This window comes from Andrographis paniculata, unplaced genomic scaffold (genome assembly GCF_009805555.1).
Source record: "Andrographis paniculata isolate CXL003 unplaced genomic scaffold, ASM980555v1 Contig30END, whole genome shotgun sequence".
NCBI lineage: Eukaryota > Viridiplantae > Streptophyta > Magnoliopsida > Lamiales > Acanthaceae > Andrographis > Andrographis paniculata.
The window spans coordinates 2486125-2506950 of NW_026137563.1; the positions used below are offsets into that span (position 1 = coordinate 2486125).

The window sequence follows — 20826 nt, forward strand, 5'->3', positions numbered from 1 at the left end:
TTTCTCTCTTGGTAGTGTATGAGACATGCAGGCTTACATGGGGGTTGGATAATTACTATGACAAGTTACTCAACTTTCAGATAATCCAAAGCTTTTTGGAGTTTGTTTGGTTTCCTTGAGTTTAAAATTTTTATTTGAATTTTGTTTATATAATATTTTGTAAATATATATATATATATTAATTAAAATGAATCGAATAACCAAATTCTATTAATTAAATTGCATATATAAATATATATATATATGTTGTTTAGAACAAAGAAAAAAAGTATAATAGAGATTGATTGAAGTGGTGATGGGTTCACATATGCATCACTCATAATGTTAATTATTAGTGTCCCATGCAAATTGAATTAATTATTAAATAGGAGGTAGGACCAAGGATGTTATTTTATTTTTTTTAATTATCATTTTGTCACATATATACTACAATAAATAAATATATATAGTGGAAAAACATGGGAAAGCAATTAAATGTAGGAATTGTGGTGGGGCATATACATTTGTTTGTAGCCATGCCCCTCTTACCAATCTTTTCCAAACTTAAATGTTAGAAAGCCCCCACTTGAACTATATATATATATATATATATATATTGCATTTGCACCATATCTTCATTACATGAATTAATCAACCCCAAGTAACAAATAATCATCAATCACCAATAATAACATATATATGATTGAATATAAACATCACCCCCAACGACCAACAAATAATTAAAAAATAAATAAATAAATAAAGAAGGTAGTTCTACATCATGTAATTTGAAATTTAAAGGTTTTTATTAATATATGTACATAAATATATTTCTATAATTTAAAATGTACTTTGAGAATATGCATACATGCAAATATGTATATTGCAATGTGCATACTCCCAATAAAAGAAGACTATTTTAAATCAAAACTAAACAAACCCTAAATAATTGATTGCATTTCAATATTTGATTATATATAAATTACAAGTTTCCAGAAGTGTCTAATTCAATTTAAATTGATCTCTAGATGTACTCTAGCTACAAACCCCTATCTTATGTATAACATATACAAACATGGTTTTGAACTAAACCAGCATTATTAACTAGTACAAATATATATGTGCATTTAGCTTTCACTATCCCAGCTGTCTGATTAATTAACTCATGGAAAATACAACCATAAGATAATTTTATTAATCTATCTCCAATTTTTAATACAGTGAGGAAGTTGTATGAAAGTGAAGTGAGAAACAGTGCATAGCAGGAGGGTGACCCTTTTGTTTTTAAAATCCCCATTTATCCTTTCATTATTCTCTACTCTCTCTCTCTCTCTCTCTCTCTCTCTCTGTGTTGCAGGCCTTTCTGTAAATATCATATTGTCTGATGGAAGACAGTCTCTAAGATTCCATGAGGGCAGAATTGAAGCGTACAGATCAACGTAACAATTCAAGGAGGAGAGAGTTAGATTTCTACATCACTAGAAAATGATGTCTCTTGGATTCGATTCATTCATATCCAGACCTTCTTGCTTTCGTCTCTAACAGCTGCTTAACCCACAATTTGGGAGCATTAGAATATATATTATTGTAAGGAAAAAAAAAAAAAAAAGTTGGGAGGGATTTACAGAAATTCGAAGATCTCGATCAGTTCTTGTAATAGCAGCAGCAGCTACGAGGAATTGAAATTCATTCATGTCCCAGAGTTTCCATCAAAGCAGCCGTATCACAACCTTCTCAAATGCCTACGAAAGATCCTTGGCAGAAAAGCCACCTGCCGACTGGATGCTGCGAGTGCAAAGCTTCGACCGGCTACCGCCACCGCACCCAGATTTAGGCGACGGCGGCGGCGGAGGGACGCTGATGGAGATTATGAACTTGCCATGGCAAAAAGATGATGTCTTGGAAGATCAGATCCAAACCAGTACTTACCGATGGCCTCAAAAGCTGCAGCATCTGTCGCCTGCAAACGAGGCGAGTTTTATAAGTTAATAAAGTAGCTGACCAGCGCAATATACAATACAATTAATCATCAAATTAAATGTTTATATATATATTGAGCATGGTAATTCTTGAAAATCGTTGCTCTTATAAATTTTCATGCAGCTTTCTTTGATGAATCATCATGTCAAAGCTTCTGCTCCACCTCCAAATTACCTCCCAAAATCTGCCCCCAATTCCTCCTCGTACTCTCATCTTCAAGGGTTTCAGTTACCAAATCCTACTGCAGGCTCTGAGTTAGCCTGGATCCCTGGAGCCAGCAGCAGCGGGAGCTACAATACCTTGAGAAATGGAAGAGCTATGGAGGGGCAAGGTCAAGGGCTTTCTTTGTCACTTTCCTCATCTTTAAGAAACTTGGAAGCTTCTAAATTGAGCATTGGGCATGGTGAATTGTACTTCCATGGCCAAGAAATAGAGCCCTCACATAACCCTTATGTGATGAAAGATTTTGGGGGTGCTAACCAGCAGCTGTTCCATGCTCAAACTCATCATGTGCTCCCTGCAGATCATCACAGTCAATTTCATTTTGGGCTTTTGGAGTCTGCAAGAAGCATGAATTTTCTGAGGAATTCACGATACCTGAGAGCTACCCAAGAGCTGTTGGAAGAATTCTGCTGTGTTGGGAGAGGCCATTTGGGGATTAATCACAGATTCAGGACTCAAGATAAAAACCCTAATTCAGTTTCGGATAACAGTGAAGACCATGCTGCTCATCCTTCTTCCTCCAAAGATCACCCTCCAATTTCGCCTGGCGAAAGGTCTGAGTACCAGAGACGGAAAATCAAGCTCTTATCAATGCTTGATGAGGTTTGTAAACTAAACTATCTTTACATATATCACCTCAATTAGCATCTTCTTCTTCCTTAGCTTGTTCTATTGATTTGTTTACTTTAATTTTAAGTTTCTTACTGTAAAGCAGCAGCAGCCTGGTGATGATTTGAATATCCACCAAACTTTGCACTTAGGATTCAATAATGCAGTGATATTCATATTATAGTTATTAAATTTCCAGATTCTTCTTCTTGTTCTTTAGATCAAGTAATATGTAATGTAAAAGTGTCCAATTAGGATGACAAACGTCGTCCACAGTTTGGGGCACATGTTTGTCAAATAATCATCATGCCTCCATTTTGTAGCTGGGAATCTAGCAGGAAGCTGGTTGCTGCTCATTCCTGCTTATTTTATTTTAATACTATCATTTAATTAATTGAGCTGCCTACCAAAACTGGTGCATAATTAATTTCAATCATTTCTCCAAAGTTAGGGACCATTCTTCAATTTCATCGAGTTAAATATACCTTGTTCATATTATAATCGATAGTGGTGAATTATTGAAGCAATTAAGCAAGATCAATGATCATTTATTTCTTTCCCCTAATTTCCTGAACCCATTAAATTCACACAGATATATATATATATATATATACACGTACATACACAGTTGTCTCTTAACTTTTTTAATTTCAGGTGGATGGAAGGTATGCAAGGTACTGCGAGGAAATGCAGGCGGTTGTGAAGTGGTTTGAGACGGTGGCGGGGCAAGGTGCGGCGGCGGCGTACACAAGGCTGGCGCAGAAGGCGATGTCGCGGCACTTCCGGTGCATAAAGGATGCGATAGCGGGGCAGGTGAGGCAGACGTGCGAGTGGCTGGGGGAGAAGGAGGTTGGGGTGGGGGGTGGGGGTGGGCTGACCAAGGGAGAAACGCCGCGGCTGAAGGCGGTGGAGCAGAAGTACAGGCAGCAAAAGGCGATGATGATGCAGCAGCAACATGTGGGGGGGATGATGATCATCGATTACGAATCCTGGAGGCCCCAGAGAGGCTTGCCTGACCGCTCTGTTAACATACTCAGAGCCTGGCTTTTCGAGCATTTCTTACATCCGTATGTCCACTCTCTCTCTCTCTCTCTCTCTCTCTCTCTCTCTCTCTCTCTCTCTCTCTCTCTCTCTCTCTCTCTCTCTATATCTATACAAAGAGTCAAGCACAAAGCATTACATATAAGCATGCATTGCATAAAACTCAAAAGGTAAGATTTCTGCTTCTGCATTAGGATCTTGATGTCTTATAGTATAAGGCTGCTTGCTATATATATATGTATATATGTATGTATTGTGGGGTATTTAAGTTCTTGATGTAGTAATATTTTAAATACTAAAAGTTATTCTTAGTGTAGTACAGAAAATGTGTAAAATTAGGTAGGTAGCTAGGTTCATATGACATGAGATTTCAGAGTAAATTAATATATTAATGTTATCGACTGACATTTGTAATTCCTTTTCCAACAAAGTTCAGTACTATTTAAGCCTCAGTGAGTAATATCGTGCACTACTTGAAAATCTAAGTACTAGATTCCCATCTAGTAGTAAAATATTGGTGAAATGATTTTTGTTCCATATATTATTTCTCATTATTTTATATAATAGTAACAAAATAATGCAATAAAATGCAGGTACCCGAGTGAAGCAGACAAACATTTGCTGTCTCGACAGACTGGTTTATCCAAAAACCAGGTACACTACACACTCATTACGCCTTTACGTATCAAAAATCGATGCCTGTCTTGAAAGGGAAATCTCATTCTTATTGTCATTGCTACCTGCTCTGACTGATGAATGAATTATTATTGTATGTGTGTATCCACCATGTCATGCCAAAATTATGGGCTGTCAAATTTATTTCGGTGGTTACATTCAGCTGTTAAAAATAAAAACAGAAGAACAAACATTCTTACTGATAGGAATCAGACAAGAAGACATTAATTGAGAAATATCACAATTCACAATCCACACTCCTCCTGCAACTGCCACATAATTTAATTGTTTCTGCTTCCTGCAGGTTTCAAATTGGTTCATTAATGCTAGGGTTCGGCTGTGGAAGCCCATGGTGGAAGAAATGTATCAGCAGGAGCTACAGGAGGAAGAAGACGATGAGCCACAACAGTACCACCATGCTGGAGATCCTCTGTCACACGGTCCAATGCACCCACCAGTGGCCAGCGAATTGGAAATCAATGCACCAGCTGATCATAATAAGGACTACTCCTCCTCCTCACACAGTCCAAATAGTACCACCGCAACCAGACCGGCGCCGCCGCCGCTCTCCACCGCCGATGGCAATTACGTAATTAGGGTTGGGAGCAGTACTGCACAGGGAGGTGACGTGTCTCTCACTTTGGGGCTTAGGCATTCTGAAAATAATGTGCCAGGAATGAGCCAACTCTCAATTAGAGACTTTCAGGCCTTAATTTAAATTACAAATTTTAATATATATATATATATATACACATACACAGATATTAGTAGTGGTTTATATATATTTATAAGTTGTGTGTTGGATTTTTGGTTTTTAATCTGTTTGTTGTGATTTATATGTATAAGTTTGAGTGGAAACATTTACTTGTATATATGTGAAGGAGAAAATTATGTATATATATATATATTATGTAATAATGTACGTAATTGAATTATATTTGATGGTGAGGTTGATGGTACAATTTATTGCAAAAATTTCAAATATTTGTCTTTCTTATTTGTCTGATGGAGCAGTCGATTTCGAATCACTGAAATCAGATTGTTGTTTTTACAAATTTATTATTATTGCTGCAGTTTCTTGTCATTGAATTCGATCATGAAATTGTCCTTGTTATTTGGTCCCTACAGTACTGATATATCTGGTCTGAACTTGTGTATATATGAATTGTTCTCATCCGATTATACAAACATATACATGTGCAAGCAATTATTACACACATCATTCAAAAGATTTAAATTGAAAAAGTAAATAAATCAGTAGGCGATATATATATATATATATAATTATCTGGTTTTGAGACAAGAATTATTGTTGAATTTTAAGCAAAGATGAGCTTTGACAGGCTTATGATCAGAGCCATGAATGGCGTCTAGAGATTCGTACAAATGCAAACTTGCATTTATTACGTCTTTGTCTTCTACTTTATACAGTATTCGATCTGTCCACGCTGGCACTCTTACCTGCGCTCATATATCATCATGTCAGCAAATCAAAAGATTTATTACTGTATTATTTGTTTAAATATAATTATCTTAATTAATTAATTAGATAACCTTGTAGCTGGTATCATAGTCACTGGTGCCAACGTTGTATTTATAAGTGGGTTTGAAGGACAGGTTGCCCTCGCAGTATCCATTAAAGACCTGTCCCTTATTGGCTTCTTGAAGGAGCTGGTCTTTGCAAGTCAGAAGCTGCAATATTTAAATTAATTATATATTTATAATATGATTAATTAGGGCGTGTTTGGGGGCGAACTTACACGATGAAGGTTGTTTCCAATGAGATTTCTGGCGGGAAAGGTTTGGATGCCTTGGAGCCTGTAATTGAGATCTCCCAACCAAACAGTGACTTGGGGATTCCAGTTCTTGGCGAATAAGGATTGGGATAAATGTCTGAATTCTGAATTCCTCTCTCCAACTTTGTGGCCATGTGCTGCAATGCGATTTAAATAATTAATTTAATTCACATGGCCTTTTATTTATTTAATCATATATAATAGTGTAGTAGTATATATATACCAGAAAGATGGCAGGAGATGAAGATCATGGGAATGCCTTTGTAGGTGATTTTGATTGCCACTGCTCCTTTTTTTCTCCCAATTAGTCCTCCGCAACCTCCAACTCCTTGTTTGTCTACTTTGATGTCTGATGAGGAGGATTAATCAATTTAATTTAATTAATTACATTGATGATTTATTTCTAGATTACATTAAATTAATACATATATTTGGATATTTGGAGTAATGAATATTCTATAGTTATAGTTTACCTTTGACATAGATGCTGCATTTCTTGGATCCAAACATGTATAGGTGTAAAGATTGCATCACTGCTTCTTCTAATAGCCTGACATGACATTGAAAGAAATGATTCTTACGTTTTAGAAATTATTAATTAGTTTCAATGTGAAATGTATTTATGGCTTGATTTTCCACACAATTTTTATTAATATTATAAAATAATACTATATACATAAAATATATATACACTTTTTTTTCAAGATAAATTACGAGTTCATTTTTTTAATTTTTTTTTTAAATACGGATGTTTATTTTACTGTATTAATTTAAAAAATTCAACAAGTCTCAGTTGAACCTAATAGGATTTAAACTTATGACTTCATATTCACAAGTGCATATATCACTATACTATATTTTACAGAAAAAAAAAAAAAAAATTTAGGTATGTTTTGTTTTGTTTATTTGTTTGTTGTTTTTATATTTTCATTATTAAATAATATAGAATTAAATATTTATTTTTATATTATACTAAAATTTATATTTTACATTTTAAATATCATAATTCAAATTTCTATTTAAATTCAAATTTCTATTTTTTAAAACTCAATCTCAAAATCCAATATCCAAACAATCAACTATTCCCACATGGTGCAAAATAGTCAAATAATATATGATTTTAGAAAATTCTAAGATGTATCGTGTAATAAAGAAGTTGGTTGGAATTCAAGAAAATGGATAGAATTAAACGAAAATTATATATATATATATATATGTATGAAATGTCATCAACTTGGCAATGATTAATGGAGAGACCAAAATGTCAGAAACTTAGATGGTAAGACACGGTAGGAAATCAAATTGTTACTAACACAATAAATTTTAGCCACATATATATTTCTTATTCGTTGATAATCAAATATATTAATAATGTATTATTATGATATTAATTCTTCTTACAAGTGAGAAGAATGGAGGGCATTCTCGAACATTTGCAGGACGTTGCGGGTCCTCGGGACCTCCTGCAATCCGATTACGAGGAGGTCGCAATTTCTGTCGTTTCCCACAAGCCTCTTTAACTCTTCGTACCTCACCTTCAACAATATAATTAATTAATTAATTAATTTACTTAATGCATGTAATTAATTAATTAAGTACCTGTCCATTCATGTTCCACGTGACTATGCAAATGCAGAGATGGCAGGTGGAATCAGACAAGTCGAGATCGACGGTTTTGATTCCATCGTACGACGAATCGGCGGCGGCGGCGGCAGCATTGTCGACGACTATCCCCGCCGCCGTTTGCTTAATCCTTTTTTTACTAAATCTGTTCCATTAATTAATTATCAATTACACGTACTAGGTAAGATCATCTTCTTACAGCAGCAAATTAAAATTCATTTCAGAAATGCTATGCTAATTACCTTTTGCCTGAAATTGGTGCACAGAATCCATCCATAATAATAATTCTCCCTTCTTCGTTACTTGGCGAGATGACACTTAATATATACTCAACTCAAGAACAATATAAGACAAATTTTCATTGCCTAGCTTTTAGGGATGGGTTAAGGAAGGAAGGAAGGAAGAACAAGTCAGATGATGGAAGAGAGAGAGAGAGAGAGTATATATAATATAATATATATATATGTGTATTGTGTATGTAATGTATATGTCGTCATGGTTTGTGTTGTGTGTGTGTGTAATGGTCATATGATAACCCACTTTTCTCAGCAAGTTAGGTTTAGGGGCATTGACATTATTATTTGTTATGGGATTCAACGAATCAAACTTCAAATCAACCTATGTTTCTTTAATTAAATTTCTCTAATTTACTATTTAAAAAAAACACTTTTTCATCTTCTAAAATATTCCATCCAACATTATTTTAATATCAAATTTAAATTAATTTTTTTTTTTTAAACTGAATCAAAAGAAACACACAATATTATCCAAATAGTATACTTATTATTGAGTTTGGGAAAAAGTTATTTTAATATTTGATATTGAAATAATATTTGATGAGATATTTTGTAAAAAAAAATATATATTTTTTTCGAAAAACGTAGAGTTCGAATAATAAATTACGGTAAAATTTGGTTTAAGAAAAAGACCTATTTCTTCCTATTTCTAAGATACATTTATAAAGATTTTGATATTCAAATTGTAAGACTTTTTTTTGTAAGTTTAGTCATAATCCTTGCCAAGTTAATATAAAATTAATATTGGTCCCGTAAGGGATGGTCTGGTGGTGTAGGAGTGGGACTTGTGACGGTGAGGTTATGAGTTCAAACCCTTGACGTCATTTGTCACACATGATTCGTCGGGCCTTTCGGGTGGCGAACGCAGATTCCCACGTCATAAAAAAAAAAATAAAAAATAAAAAATAAATTTAAATCTATAACAAATAGTGACATCAGTTACTTTCTAAAACATGTAAAGAAATGAAGTATATTGTGTATTATTCATAATGATAAATTGCGTCTCTATTACAACCTTATTTAACTTTTGATTTATGAGCCGAGTTAAGAGAACACTGCACATTTTAGTATTTCTGTCCTCATCGTATATATTATTATTTTAAGAAAGAATATTTGTTATCTAAAATATTTGAGGCGTTAATTACGAACTCTTAAGTAAAAATGATTTCACAATAATTGTTACAGCTGCTAATTGGGCCTTGATGGATAATTTATTGGAGTCCAATTAGATCCCCAATAATGCTAATGATTTATTTATTATTAATCGCTTACCGACAATTTGCGATGTGCTTAGTTGAACTGAAATGCGATTTTTGGTTACTTTATTCAGTAAGCGCGTTTTCTCACATGCTTCAATTGTATTTGGGAACACGATTTATCGGGGAGGAGAACCATCCTTCGTCTTCGTCTTTTTTACCAAAAACTTTGTCTTTTTGACTGCTGCAAGGCATTTCAAGGTTTTCTTGAACCTTCTGGTGTTTGTTCATTGCTTGGAGTAAGCTTCTGCTTTTTATCTCATTTCTTGCGTGCTCTTTTTTTTTTTTTTTTTTTTTTTTTTAAGAAATAATATTGATATCAACATTGATAAACCCTTTTTCGGGACTTCTGTTTCTTTAATAGTTTGGTAAATGAAGTCATCGAATTGATGCGAGCTGGCGGAGATTTTTGTTATTTTTGAAATGGGAAAGAATTCTGTAAATAATCAATCCTTATGCTGATTTAAACCTATTTTGATTGCTGATAATTGCGTCAGTGAATTAATTTCACAAATTTAGATACTTTTGTTTGCGATATGCGGCTCGGAATTAGATGCTACCATGAGATGAAATTCTTGGGTTTCGGTCTTAATTACTATTGAAATTATTGCCTGTGACTGTTTTCTTTTAGGAACGAAGGACTTAGACATGAATTTTTAATTTTCATTTCTGATACATGATAAGGTTTGTTCATTTCGCAATGTTAGTTACATGATCCTGTGCTTTAATGGAGCGGACAAGAAAACATAGCCGTCGAAAACAGGGATTCTGACTGAGGTTTTAACAATCTTTAGACTCTTTGCTGCACTCTTCCTTCCATTGTCATGAGTAATATGGTAAGTTTGAAGAAATCCAGTTAAATTTTACCTTTGCAAAACTTGAAAGTATTGAAGTTGTTTGTTTGCAATTTACAGAAGCAAAGAGAACCACCCGAGCCACCTTGCGACGTGGATAGAATTAGCAATTTGCCGGAGCATATTGTAGACAAAATTCTGTCGCATTTATCGCTAAGGGATGCTGTTCGGACAAGCGTGCTATCAACAAAGTGGAGATACAAATGGGCTACCCTTCCTTATCTTGTATTTGATAATCAAACTGTTTTGGTCCCTTGCCAAGATCAGACCCTTGCTAAAAATAAACTAGTGAGTATTGTTGATCATGTCCTATTACTTCACATGAGCCCCATACACAGATTTAAGCTCTCTCATCGCGATCTTCAAGGTGTATCCGACATTGATAGATGGATCTTATTCCTGTCGAGGGGTTCGTTGAAGGAATTTATACTTGAAATATGGAAAGGTCATCGGTACAAGCTTCCTTCTTGCGTGTACCTCTTCCAAAGCCTTAACCATTTGGAACTTTTTAACTGCCTCTTGAAGCCTCCGTCTAATTTCAAGGGCTTCAAAAACTTGAAGAGCCTTGATCTTCAGCATATCACCATGGACCAAACGTCCTTTGAACATATGATATCTAGCTGCCCATTACTTGAACGCCTTACCTTGATGAACTTTGAAGGTTTTGCCATTCTCAATATTCGATGTCCTAATCTCCTTTTCTTTGATGTTGGGGGTGTTTTTGAAGATGTTATTTTCCAAGACACCTTCCACCTGGCTGTCGTCTCTATTGGCCTGTACGTGAACACGGGCAATGAAAGAATCACTGCATTTGGTTGCACTGGTAATATGATCAACTTTTTTGCGTGTCTACCACACATTCAAAGGCTTGAGGTCCAGAGCTATTTCTTGAAGGTATGTATGCTTTTAATTATGTATTTGGAAAGATAGCCACCTATTGTTGCTTTTTATTGTAGCTGTTGCGTTTTTTATTAGATATATTTCTTGTCTGCTTCTAATGTTCACCACATTTTTCACTAGTATTTAGCTGCTGGATCGATACCTGGGAAGCTACCTAAACCTTGCAACGATCTTAGTTTTCTTTCCCTACGCATTAACTGCAATGACACAGATGAGAATCTGGCTGCTCTTTGTCTTCTCCGAAGTGCTCCCAACCTTCAGGAGCTTGAGCTGTTAGTAAGTTTTCTTACAACATATGGCTTGTGCCACACATTTTGTTATTCATCCTATGATGTCTGTTAGTATCATATTATTGATATCCTGAATTTAAGCAGGCTCGCACAGATGAACAAGCTAGCACCACTAGAACAGCTGCTAACACAGTGGAAAATTTTCATAGCATCACTTTCAGTCAACTGAGGCTTATTAAGATTGTCGGAATTACTGGAATGAGGCAAGAACTGAGCTTTATCGAATTCCTACTTGCAAGTACACCGATTCTTGAAAGGATGAGCATTCGACCAGCTTCAGCGGATGGAAGATGGGAACTGGTCAAGGATCTGCTCCGCTTTCGAAGAGCTTCCATGTTTGCAGAAATCATTTATCTTGATCCTTAGCTTGTTGAAAATTGCATAATTCCTCTTTAATCCACCAGATACCTGTTTATAGTTGGTATCTTGATGCCAGGGCTTGATGATGAAGGTAGAATAGAGGGAAATTATCCATCTGAAATCAATATTCTTTGGGAACAGATGCTTTTATTACATTTGTGCGTTTACATATATTTCATGTACATCAGAGAGGAGTATCAATGGTGTGTTCCTCATTTTCTCCTTAATGCTTCCACTAATTCAACTACATACATGCTAATGAGGTACCAGGTGACACCAGCTAAAGCAACCGGTGACCATGAGCTGTTAACAATGGCTAGTGCCATGGAACCACCGAGATGGTCCTCTAGGCCACCCGATGGTTCCCCAAGGTGCAACCTAACAACAGCTGCTGCTACCATGGCTGTTCCAATCGGTACGCCCCATCTTAAAGGGCTGTTAGAGCCCTTCTTGGGGCCTGATACTTCACCATCGCTTGATCGGTTCATCTTCCTATTTGGAATAGGGTTAGCTCCATGGTTTGGGGTAGAGACTGAATTGATAACCTCTGGTATTGCATTAGAGGTCGGCACCCAATACTCATGGCTGTTGCTCATCATTGATTCTGTTTGTTTTGCAGGGTTTGATCCTTGTTTTCGCGCATCCGCAGCAGCTTTCAGCCTTTTCATACTTTGTCCGTTATGTCCTCTTGATCTCACTTGTGAATAATTCTGTGTCGCTGCCAGTGGTGTAGCTTCTGTGTTGGGAGATTGCCAGTACAGCCAATTCGATATCATTTGAATCGCTTGAATAGCTGACATTCTCGACGCCATTTGATCCTCGGATTCCTTCAATGAAAAGTTCACTTCAAGAAGTTATAAAATGGATTCAAATAATAGACATCGATTGCTGGAAAAGCAATCCAACCTTGGAAGTAGCTCTGTAGTCTGCATATCTAGCCTGAAATTTCTCCATTTCATCGAAGACATCCGAGGTTCGCATACCTGCAGTGTTCCCTGCGCCGACTCTCACTCTACCCCGGGGTTGCTTCGACATCAGGTATTCCAGGGCAGCCAGGTTCGATCTTTCTACCATTCTATTGTTCCATGTGCAGCAGATGGAGAGAAAAAACAAACAAGACAATCAAATTGCACTACAGATGATGAGAGAAAAATGGACTGGAATTCTTACGAGATGCAGTTGACAGGACATGCTCCAATGGCTTCTTGAATTTTGCCCTCAGGATCAGCCCATTGCGCCACCACTCTGGCCCTTCCGTACACAGATTCGACGGCGAAAGTTTTGCTGGCAAATAAGGCACACTTCAAGCAACCTATACACTTGACTTCATCCACGAAGACAGCTCTCTCTTCTTGCTCCGATCCTAACCAGACAGAATACATCGGCCTCCCTGTGTAGCCGTGCAAATCTGCAACTTTTTCCAGCTCCTGAATCGATTGTCAAAGTTGCAATAACAAGACTCAGGTTCCACGGTCAGGTCTTTTAAGAATGGAAGTTTCAGTTTCAGACATTTCTGGGCTTCGAATTACCTTATCGTAAGCCAGACGGGCGTTGGGGTCGGAGAGCAGAGCATAAGCCTCGTTGAGAACGATGGCCATGTCATGGCCGGCGGGGCCGGCGATGTCAGGGTGGCACCGCTTCTGCAACGCCCTGTAGGCTTCCTTTATCTGGGCCTTGTCGGAAGACGCCTCCACACCAAGAAGTTCGTACAGATTGAATTCCGTGATCGTGGTCGGAGACGAGGCCCTGCATGATGCGACAGACCACCTACTACCTGGCGAGGAGGGATGCTTGTTTGCCCCAAACGTCGTCGTTTTGGGATTAGGGCTTGGCAAGATTGCACAAGGAGCGTAGTGAAGAAATGGTGCAGAGACAGCCTGCATTTTTCTTCTTCACTTTTGGTATTCGCCAATCAAAGCTCCAACATCATAATAATACTATTTGCTTTGCTCAGATTTCATTAGATATTTTCGACAGATATTTTTCTTTCCAAAAGGAAAATTTTCTTTTACATCACCATCCTGATATTTTGATGAGCAATAAAATTTAATCGATGAAAAGATAAACCCTGTCGTACAGTAATTTTGGAATTTGAAACGACGACGTTTCATGCTAGACTCAATCGTACTATTTGGGCGGTACGTGGACGGAAGCCCGCCGGGAAATAACGCTTTGACCTTTCCCTCTTCTTTGACTAATCGTTTTGGTCTATTCTTAAAATTTGCAAATTATGCATTTTGGTTGGTCGCAAGGAGTCAGCTCGGGCCAACTTTTCAACTCTTTGACCACACATTTTGCACTGCCTTGAATTAAAAAATTGATTAATAATAACACATTTTATTCTTGCATTAATCCACGTGTTGCCAACCTACTAATGTCGTCCAACACTTCCATTGTTCCATTTTGCAACTACAATCATCTTTCCCACTTGCAATAATAAATAAATATATTAATACTAGTATTATTCTGGTGTCCTCTGTTTTACTCACGTTCCACATTTTTTAATTATCTTCTCCGACCAGATATCTGATGTAGCTGTGCGTATCTATCTATATATATATATATGTATATCTATAGGCGCACTAAAACCAATCAGATTCAGACATCACGTTCACCACTGAACCCCTCGAAAGCTTCTCATCAATGGCTGTTTGCCCTTCTTTATCCTCTCCAGCTGCTTCCAACTTCCAATTCTCCTCCCATACTTGCTCGATGATTAAGCTACCAATTTCTTCAAAATCTCTGAAGCCATGTGGGCCTCCGGCGATCGGACGGCCTGTCATCACCGCTGCCCTATCTGAAAGGCCGGCCGTGACTCACCCCCCGCCGGCGCCGGGAAAATCCTCTCAGCTGACGATCCGGAAAGTTCCGGGAGAGTGGGGAATCCCTTTAATTGGGCCATGGAAAGACAGGCAGGACTACTTCTATAACCAGGGCAGAGACGAGTTCTTCAAATCGAGAATCCACAAATACCAATCCACCGTCTTCAGAACCAACATGCCGCCGGGACCCTGCATTTCCTTCAATCCAAACGTCGTCGTTTTGCTCGACGGCAAGAGTTTTCCCACTCTTTTCGACACCGACAAGGTCGAGAAGAAAGACCTCTTCACCGGAACTTACATGCCCTCCACCGACCTCACCGGCGGCTACAGAATGCTGTCCTACCTCGACCCCTCCGAGCCGAGCCACGCCAAGCTCAAGAAGCTCATGTTCTTCCTGTTATCCTACCGGCGGGATCACGTGATCCCGGAGTTTCAAAACACCTACTCGGAGCTTTTCGAGGGCCTGGAGAATGAACTCGCCACCACCGGGAAAGCCAGCTTCGGCGCCGCTAACGATCAGGCGGCGTTCAATTTCTTGGCCCGGTCGTTTTACGGCGTGAACCCGGTCGACACAAAGCTCGGGTCAGACGGGCCGGGCCTGGTGAGTAAATGGGTCCTGTTTCAGCTGCACCCATTGCTGAGTCTTGGCCTGCCCAGACCCATCGAAGATGGCCTTCTCCATACATTTCCTCTGCCGCCATTCTTGATCAAGAAAGACTACCAGCGTCTCTACGATTTCTTCTACCAAAACTCTTCTCCGATCCTCGATCAAGCCGAGAAGGTCGGCATTTCCAGAGACGAGGCGTGCCACAATCTCATATTCACCACGTGCTTCAATTCCTTCGGCGGGATGAAGATCTTCTTCACCAACATGCTCAAATGGGTCGGCCGGTGCGGCGCCAAGCTCCACGCCGACCTCGCCGGAGAAATCCGATCCGCCATCAAATCCAACGGCGGCAAGCTCACCATGGCCGGGATGGAGCACATGCCGTTGATGAAATCTGTCGTCTACGAGGCCCTCCGCATCGAGCCGCCGGTCCCCTCCCAGTACGGCAGAGCCAAACGCGATTTCCTGATCGAATCGCACGACGCCGCCTTCAAGATCAAGGAAGGCGAAATGCTCTACGGATTCCAGCCCTTCGCGACCAGAGACCCCAAGATCTTCGACCGCGCCGAGGAGTTCGTCCCCGGCCGGTTCATCGGCCCCGACGGGGAGAAGATGCTGAAGCACGTCCTCTGGTCCAACGGACCGCAGAACGAAAGCCCCACCGTCGACAACAAGCAGTGCGCCGGCAAGGACTTCGTCGTGCTCGTCTCCAGGCTGCTTCTGGTCGAGCTTTTCCGGCGCTACGACTCGTTTGACATCGAGGTCGCCGCGTCGCCGTTAGGCGCCTCCGTCACCATAACGTCACTGAAACGAGCTACTTTCTAGACATGGCCGATTTAGGGTTCTTCATTTTCTACTTTTAGTACCAAATAGGAGCTACTTTTCCCTGTAGAGGTTTGCTAAATTTAGTTCGACGACGGCCCCCACTGTCTGTATAATGACATCCTACAATCCCAAATACCATATATTGTCCAAAGTTTTATCACATTATATGTTACCTTCCATTTAATAAAAAGATAAGAATAAGGTGCGTGTCAAAATGGTCTTTACAAGAATTTCATCTTCATCACGCTTCTGATTGTTTCTTCTTTCTCTGCTAAAACCCGAGAAGTGTCTGTGTGTGTGTGTGTTTGAACAAGAGATTTCAATTTCAGATCACCGGATAACCCGACTCAACAGACTACTCGACGACGGCGAGCTCTGATCGCTCCGCCACGAGTTTTCGATGGAGGCCGGCGAAAAATTCGTCACTGTGTCCAACGAAGCCGTGCTGCTGAAAACACCTACACTGCTATCGAGCTCGTGCTTCTTATCCTTCACATTCAGAGGCTTCTCGCTTGAATTCGAGGATGAAGCGCATGAGGATGACAACCTCATTATGCTCATTTCTGAACTCTGCCACTTACTCAACCTAACTTGCTCCAATTCAACGGCGACTTCCATCATCGATGGCCTCATATCACGGTGAAAAGCAAGACATCTAAACGCCAACTCGGCGATCTTGTGCACCGACGTAATAGTCCAAGCATCCATCGCATAAGGTTTTAAAAACGGATCGATGATATCGCTCAAAGCCCCTCTCCCGATCCTGTCGACAGCCAGAGCCGCCAAATTGACTTCATTCTGAGGTCGATTGAAGTCGACAACCCTCAATGCCGTTATGATCTCAATCAGCACTACGCCGAAGCTGTACACGTCGCTCTTATCCGACAAATGGAAATGCTGGTGATACTGAGGGTCCAAATAGCCCGGCGTCCCCTGAGGCGCCGTCGAGATATGCGAAGACTCGACGAGCCCCAGCCGCGACAGTCCAAAATCGGCGACTTTAGACTTGTAGTCGTGATCGAGGAGTATGTTGCTCGATTTTATATCCCGGTGATATATCGGAGGGTGCATTGCGTTGTGGAGATAAGAAATCGCCTGCGCCGTTTCGCAAGCTATCGTGAGGCGAACCGGCCAGGTGAGTCCCGACCCCTTCTCGCATTGCAGGTGCTGCAACAAGGTTCCGTTCGGCATGAACTCGTATACGAGGATCTGTTCTTCGTTCTCGATCGAGCAACCTAGAAGGCGGACCAGGTTCGGGTGGCTAACAGAGGATAGGAGCTTGATCTCATTGATGACCTGATCGGTACCCCCGGCGTCCCTGTGCTTGATCCTCTTGACAGCGACCCATTCGTCGCTGCCGGAAAGCTTGCCGGAGTAGACGGTGCCGTATGCACCGTTGCCGAGCCGCCTTTTTTCGGAGAAGGAATCGGTGGCCTTATCGATGTCTTTGTAAGGGTAGACAGGGATTGTTATTCCTGCTGTCTTGTAGAGATTTCTTGTTCTTCTGCTTCTTGTCCTGAGTTTGGTTCTTCTTCGAATGAAGCAGATGATCAGACCTATGGTGATCATCAATGCAGCACCAGCTGCTATGCCTGTTCATTACAGTTAATTTTCCATATGAAAATTGACAAATTGTAATTAAGAAATTAACGTACCTCCAGCTAACACACCAACTCGTGTTGTTCCACCACATTTGCCTGATAAGTAGTTGGATGGATTGCAGAGTGGTTCTGCTGTGGAGTTGAAGACAAACAAATAAGATCACTTTTTAATCATGATTAGGTGACTGACTGACTATGGTTGTTAATTTACTGCAATTAATGTAAATGCGTTTAAATCCAATTTCAAAAGGTAGGTTTGAAAATTGAATTTGTTTGTAATAATTTGTGGAGCCTTTTCTTGATGTTGTAGGAGAGTGGACCTCACTCGTGTATTTATGGCCTCCAAGAAATCAAGATTGTGCCTCTTTTAGTAAAATTTTCAATTGGCTAATGGCACCATAATCTATAATTATTAGTCAAAACTTGCAATCTATTAGCAGAAAAATCAAAAGTTAATAAAAGAGACAGAAGAAGCGAAATGAACGGAAAAAGACAAAAGGGAGGAACACAAAATGCTATATACTTGTATAAGAAAATTACCTTTCCGGCAGCCGACGCCGGCGAGAAACCCGTCGCCGGCGAACCCCTCGGAGCACTGGCAGCGGTACGCGGTAGCATTAGGCTCGATCGGCGGCGCAATGGGGATGCACTTGGCGTTCTTGGAGCATCGGCAATCCCCCCGGAGCCACCATCCGATCCTGACGGTCTGAACATCCAGCGAGACGGAGGAGCTGTTGACGAAGGACTCCATGGAAATCGCCGAGAAAAGGGACCGGCAGCCCCTCGTCGTGAGATTCTGGTAATTGATAAACGACGACGTCGTGTTGTCGGCCTCGGAGTAGCAGCTGATGTTACCTTTTCCGGCGGGCTTGCAATCGAGCAGCTCGAAGTGGGTCTCCACCAACGTCGTCGGGATGAAGCAGCGGTCTCCGGCGATCTTACAGTTCTGCAGAAGGATCGCGTTGTGGGAGGTCGGGGCGAAATTGTCGGTGAAGAGGCGGCGCAGACTCTCCAGGGGACGGCCACACATCGCCGGAACGTTGACCAGAATGGTGTCGCCGCTGACCGACTGGACCGGGAAATCGGCGGCGAGAACTGTCCCGTTGGGGGTGCAGTTCAGCCGGATTTGGCAGCCGGCGGAGAATCCGAAAGGGAAAGGGAGTTTCTGATTGCCACATGTGCCGTTGCACGAGGTCTCCGGCGAGGCTGCAGCAAATCCGATCAGAAGAACGACGGCGGCGAGAAATCCGGCCAAATCAAGCAACCCTAATTTGGATTTGAATTTGAATTTCATTTTGATTTGCAGTCATCTGACGATGAGCGGAATTTGGATGGAAAAAATAAAAAAGAAATGGTAATGGTAATGGAGAAGAAGGAATGGAATATATGCTTATGTTATGTTATGTGTTACTTAATTGCTTCGACGGAAGGCTACTTGAGACATTATTTATTTTTTTAGTGTTGGCATATTATTTATTTGTCCTATTTTCAGACTTTGATGAGTGGGACATATATACAAATTAACAATTTTATTTATTTATTGGTTTGAAGTCAAGTTCACATGCATGCATACATACATATGAACAGAAACGTGTAGGATTGATAATGAGATAGAAATTCAATCATAATCATAATATGTTGATACTCTTAGTTGTTGAGTAATTGGACATTACCTGAATTAATGTTTTGCTTCATTTTTGTCTGAAATGGAAGAATCCAAGGATTATTCATTTATCTATCACATGATAAAACTTCTTGGTTTTCTGAATTTAATTTTAATTTAAATTTTGAATTATAAAGGTAATTCAAAAATAATTTTTAGATTTGTTTTGTATATAGTATAAAAATATAATTAAATTGAATAAACTTATATATATATATGTATATATATAGAGCTCAACGTTGCAAGACTAGGAAAATTTCGACTATTTGCAGTGTGGAAGGGTTGAAAAAAAGAAAAAAAAAAAGAGTTGTAATGAAGTTTCTTTTCTTAAAAAAATTCCACTGTTAAATTTCTCTTGCAATTTTGTAAATAATCCATAGAAAATCACTTAATAAGTCAGTCCTAAAGAAATAAAACTATTTTGTATGTATTTGGCATGTTCTTTTATTTTATAGAAAATATTTTGAAGTAATATTTGAAACTCTATTTAAATAAGAAATTGTTTTTTATTAAAAAACAATCATAGTATAATAAATAAATAAAGCAAAAAATATTTGTTTGTAGGGTTTGAGTTATAAGTGATAATTTTTAATAATAATTAAATTGAAAATGATATAAAATAATATTTTGAATATAAAAATAATTTAAAATTTAAAATAAATAAATACTAATTTAATTTAATTTTTTTTTTTTTAGATTTTTTGAAAATATATATATTAAAAATCTCTGAAAATCCCGGGAACAATACAAAGACACGCTAACACTGAAAGTCTATTTGTCGTGATATTAAATTAAGACTGAGAAAACTGAAAGTCGTTAAGGGTGGTGGAAAATGGGCCCTACCAACACAAAAGTTGATGTAGATAAATCCAACGGTCAGAGATAAACCACGCTCCCGAACTTTCTTTCCACTTTAATTGAATTGGGTCGGGTCGGGTCGCACGGGTAGGGCAGGGACTCGATGAATAATGGCTTGCACGTCTAACGTTCAACAATAAACAGATAAGGGACTTTCCATGCCAGCCTGCTTAAATTACTTAATTATAATACAATTAATAATAATATTATTGATTGTATACTTCAATATTTTAAAATTTGTTGATTATTATTATTGTCGAAAATTTGACCAGTCGTACGTTACGGTACACATAATAGTTAAATAGATTTGATTTGAAGATGATTCGCCGTCATGTTACCACGGCGTGTATTCTTCAGTCATTTTTTAAGATTTTATTTAGTTAAAAACAATTGCTGTCTATGTTTCCATAGTCCAGCGGATACAAGTAAAATTGGGCTTAATAAAATCAAAATGGGCCTACACATTGCTTGCGGAATCAATCGAATTGGGCGGAAAGTCTAAAATGCCAAAAATAGAAAGACAAGGAAGGGCCCACAGTCCGTCCAATCAAAGAAATGGCCCAATAAGA

General features: G+C 39.0%; 6 protein-coding genes across 8 annotated transcripts; 3 read left to right on the plus strand and 3 right to left on the minus strand.

Moving 5' to 3' along the window:
• Positions 1–1309: 1309 nt before the first annotated feature.
• On the plus strand, positions 1310–5473 carry LOC127246348 (BEL1-like homeodomain protein 4). The gene is made up of 5 exons (XM_051267651.1): positions 1310–1950; positions 2083–2784; positions 3445–3857; positions 4425–4485; positions 4811–5473. Exons 1-5 carry the CDS (start codon positions 1672–1674, stop codon positions 5222–5224), a joined length of 1869 nt encoding a protein of 622 aa, XP_051123608.1. The 5' UTR covers positions 1310–1671; the 3' UTR covers positions 5225–5473.
• A 317-nt stretch (positions 5474–5790) lies between these two features.
• LOC127246553 (type IV inositol polyphosphate 5-phosphatase 11) lies at positions 5791–8202 on the minus strand. Its single transcript, XM_051267995.1, has 8 exons — positions 8168–8202; positions 7902–8070; positions 7704–7837; positions 6776–6852; positions 6526–6651; positions 6267–6439; positions 6061–6198; positions 5791–5967 (listed from the first exon to the last, which is right to left on the minus strand). Exons 1-8 carry the CDS (start codon positions 8200–8202, stop codon positions 5791–5793), a joined length of 1029 nt encoding a protein of 342 aa, XP_051123952.1.
• Positions 8203–9562: 1360 nt separating this feature from the next.
• On the plus strand, positions 9563–13892 carry LOC127246352 (F-box/FBD/LRR-repeat protein At1g13570-like). 2 transcript variants are annotated; one of them, XM_051267663.1, is made up of 5 exons: positions 9563–9716; positions 10185–10313; positions 10392–11225; positions 11352–11507; positions 11603–13892. In XM_051267663.1, the coding sequence occupies exons 2-5, from the start codon at positions 10302–10304 to the stop codon at positions 11885–11887; spliced, it is 1287 nt and encodes a 428-aa protein (XP_051123620.1). In that variant the 5' UTR covers positions 9563–9716; positions 10185–10301; the 3' UTR covers positions 11888–13892. The 2 variants fall into 2 exon arrangements, with proteins under 2 accessions (XP_051123620.1, XP_051123621.1); XM_051267664.1 differs by having other exon boundaries at positions 11606–13892.
• Positions 12009–13764, minus strand: LOC127246351 (chaperone protein dnaJ C76, chloroplastic). Its single transcript, XM_051267662.1, has 4 exons — positions 13411–13764; positions 13052–13308; positions 12788–12956; positions 12009–12708 (listed from the first exon to the last, which is right to left on the minus strand). The coding sequence occupies exons 1-4, from the start codon at positions 13762–13764 to the stop codon at positions 12094–12096; spliced, it is 1395 nt and encodes a 464-aa protein (XP_051123619.1). The 3' UTR covers positions 12009–12093.
• Positions 13893–14524: 632 nt separating the features above from the next.
• LOC127246349 (allene oxide synthase 1, chloroplastic-like) lies at positions 14525–16295 on the plus strand. Its single transcript, XM_051267652.1, has one exon. It carries the CDS (start codon positions 14525–14527, stop codon positions 16133–16135), a length of 1611 nt encoding a protein of 536 aa, XP_051123609.1. The 3' UTR covers positions 16136–16295.
• Positions 15927–19151, minus strand: LOC127246346 (wall-associated receptor kinase-like 14). 2 transcript variants are annotated; one of them, XM_051267650.1, is made up of 3 exons: positions 18277–19151; positions 17791–17865; positions 15927–17727 (listed from the first exon to the last, which is right to left on the minus strand). In XM_051267650.1, exons 1-3 carry the CDS (start codon positions 19028–19030, stop codon positions 16466–16468), a joined length of 2091 nt encoding a protein of 696 aa, XP_051123607.1. In that variant the 5' UTR covers positions 19031–19151; the 3' UTR covers positions 15927–16465. The 2 variants fall into 2 exon arrangements, with proteins under 2 accessions (XP_051123607.1, XP_051123606.1); XM_051267649.1 differs by having other exon boundaries at positions 17791–17868; positions 18277–19150.
• Positions 19152–20826: the final 1675 nt, after the last annotated feature.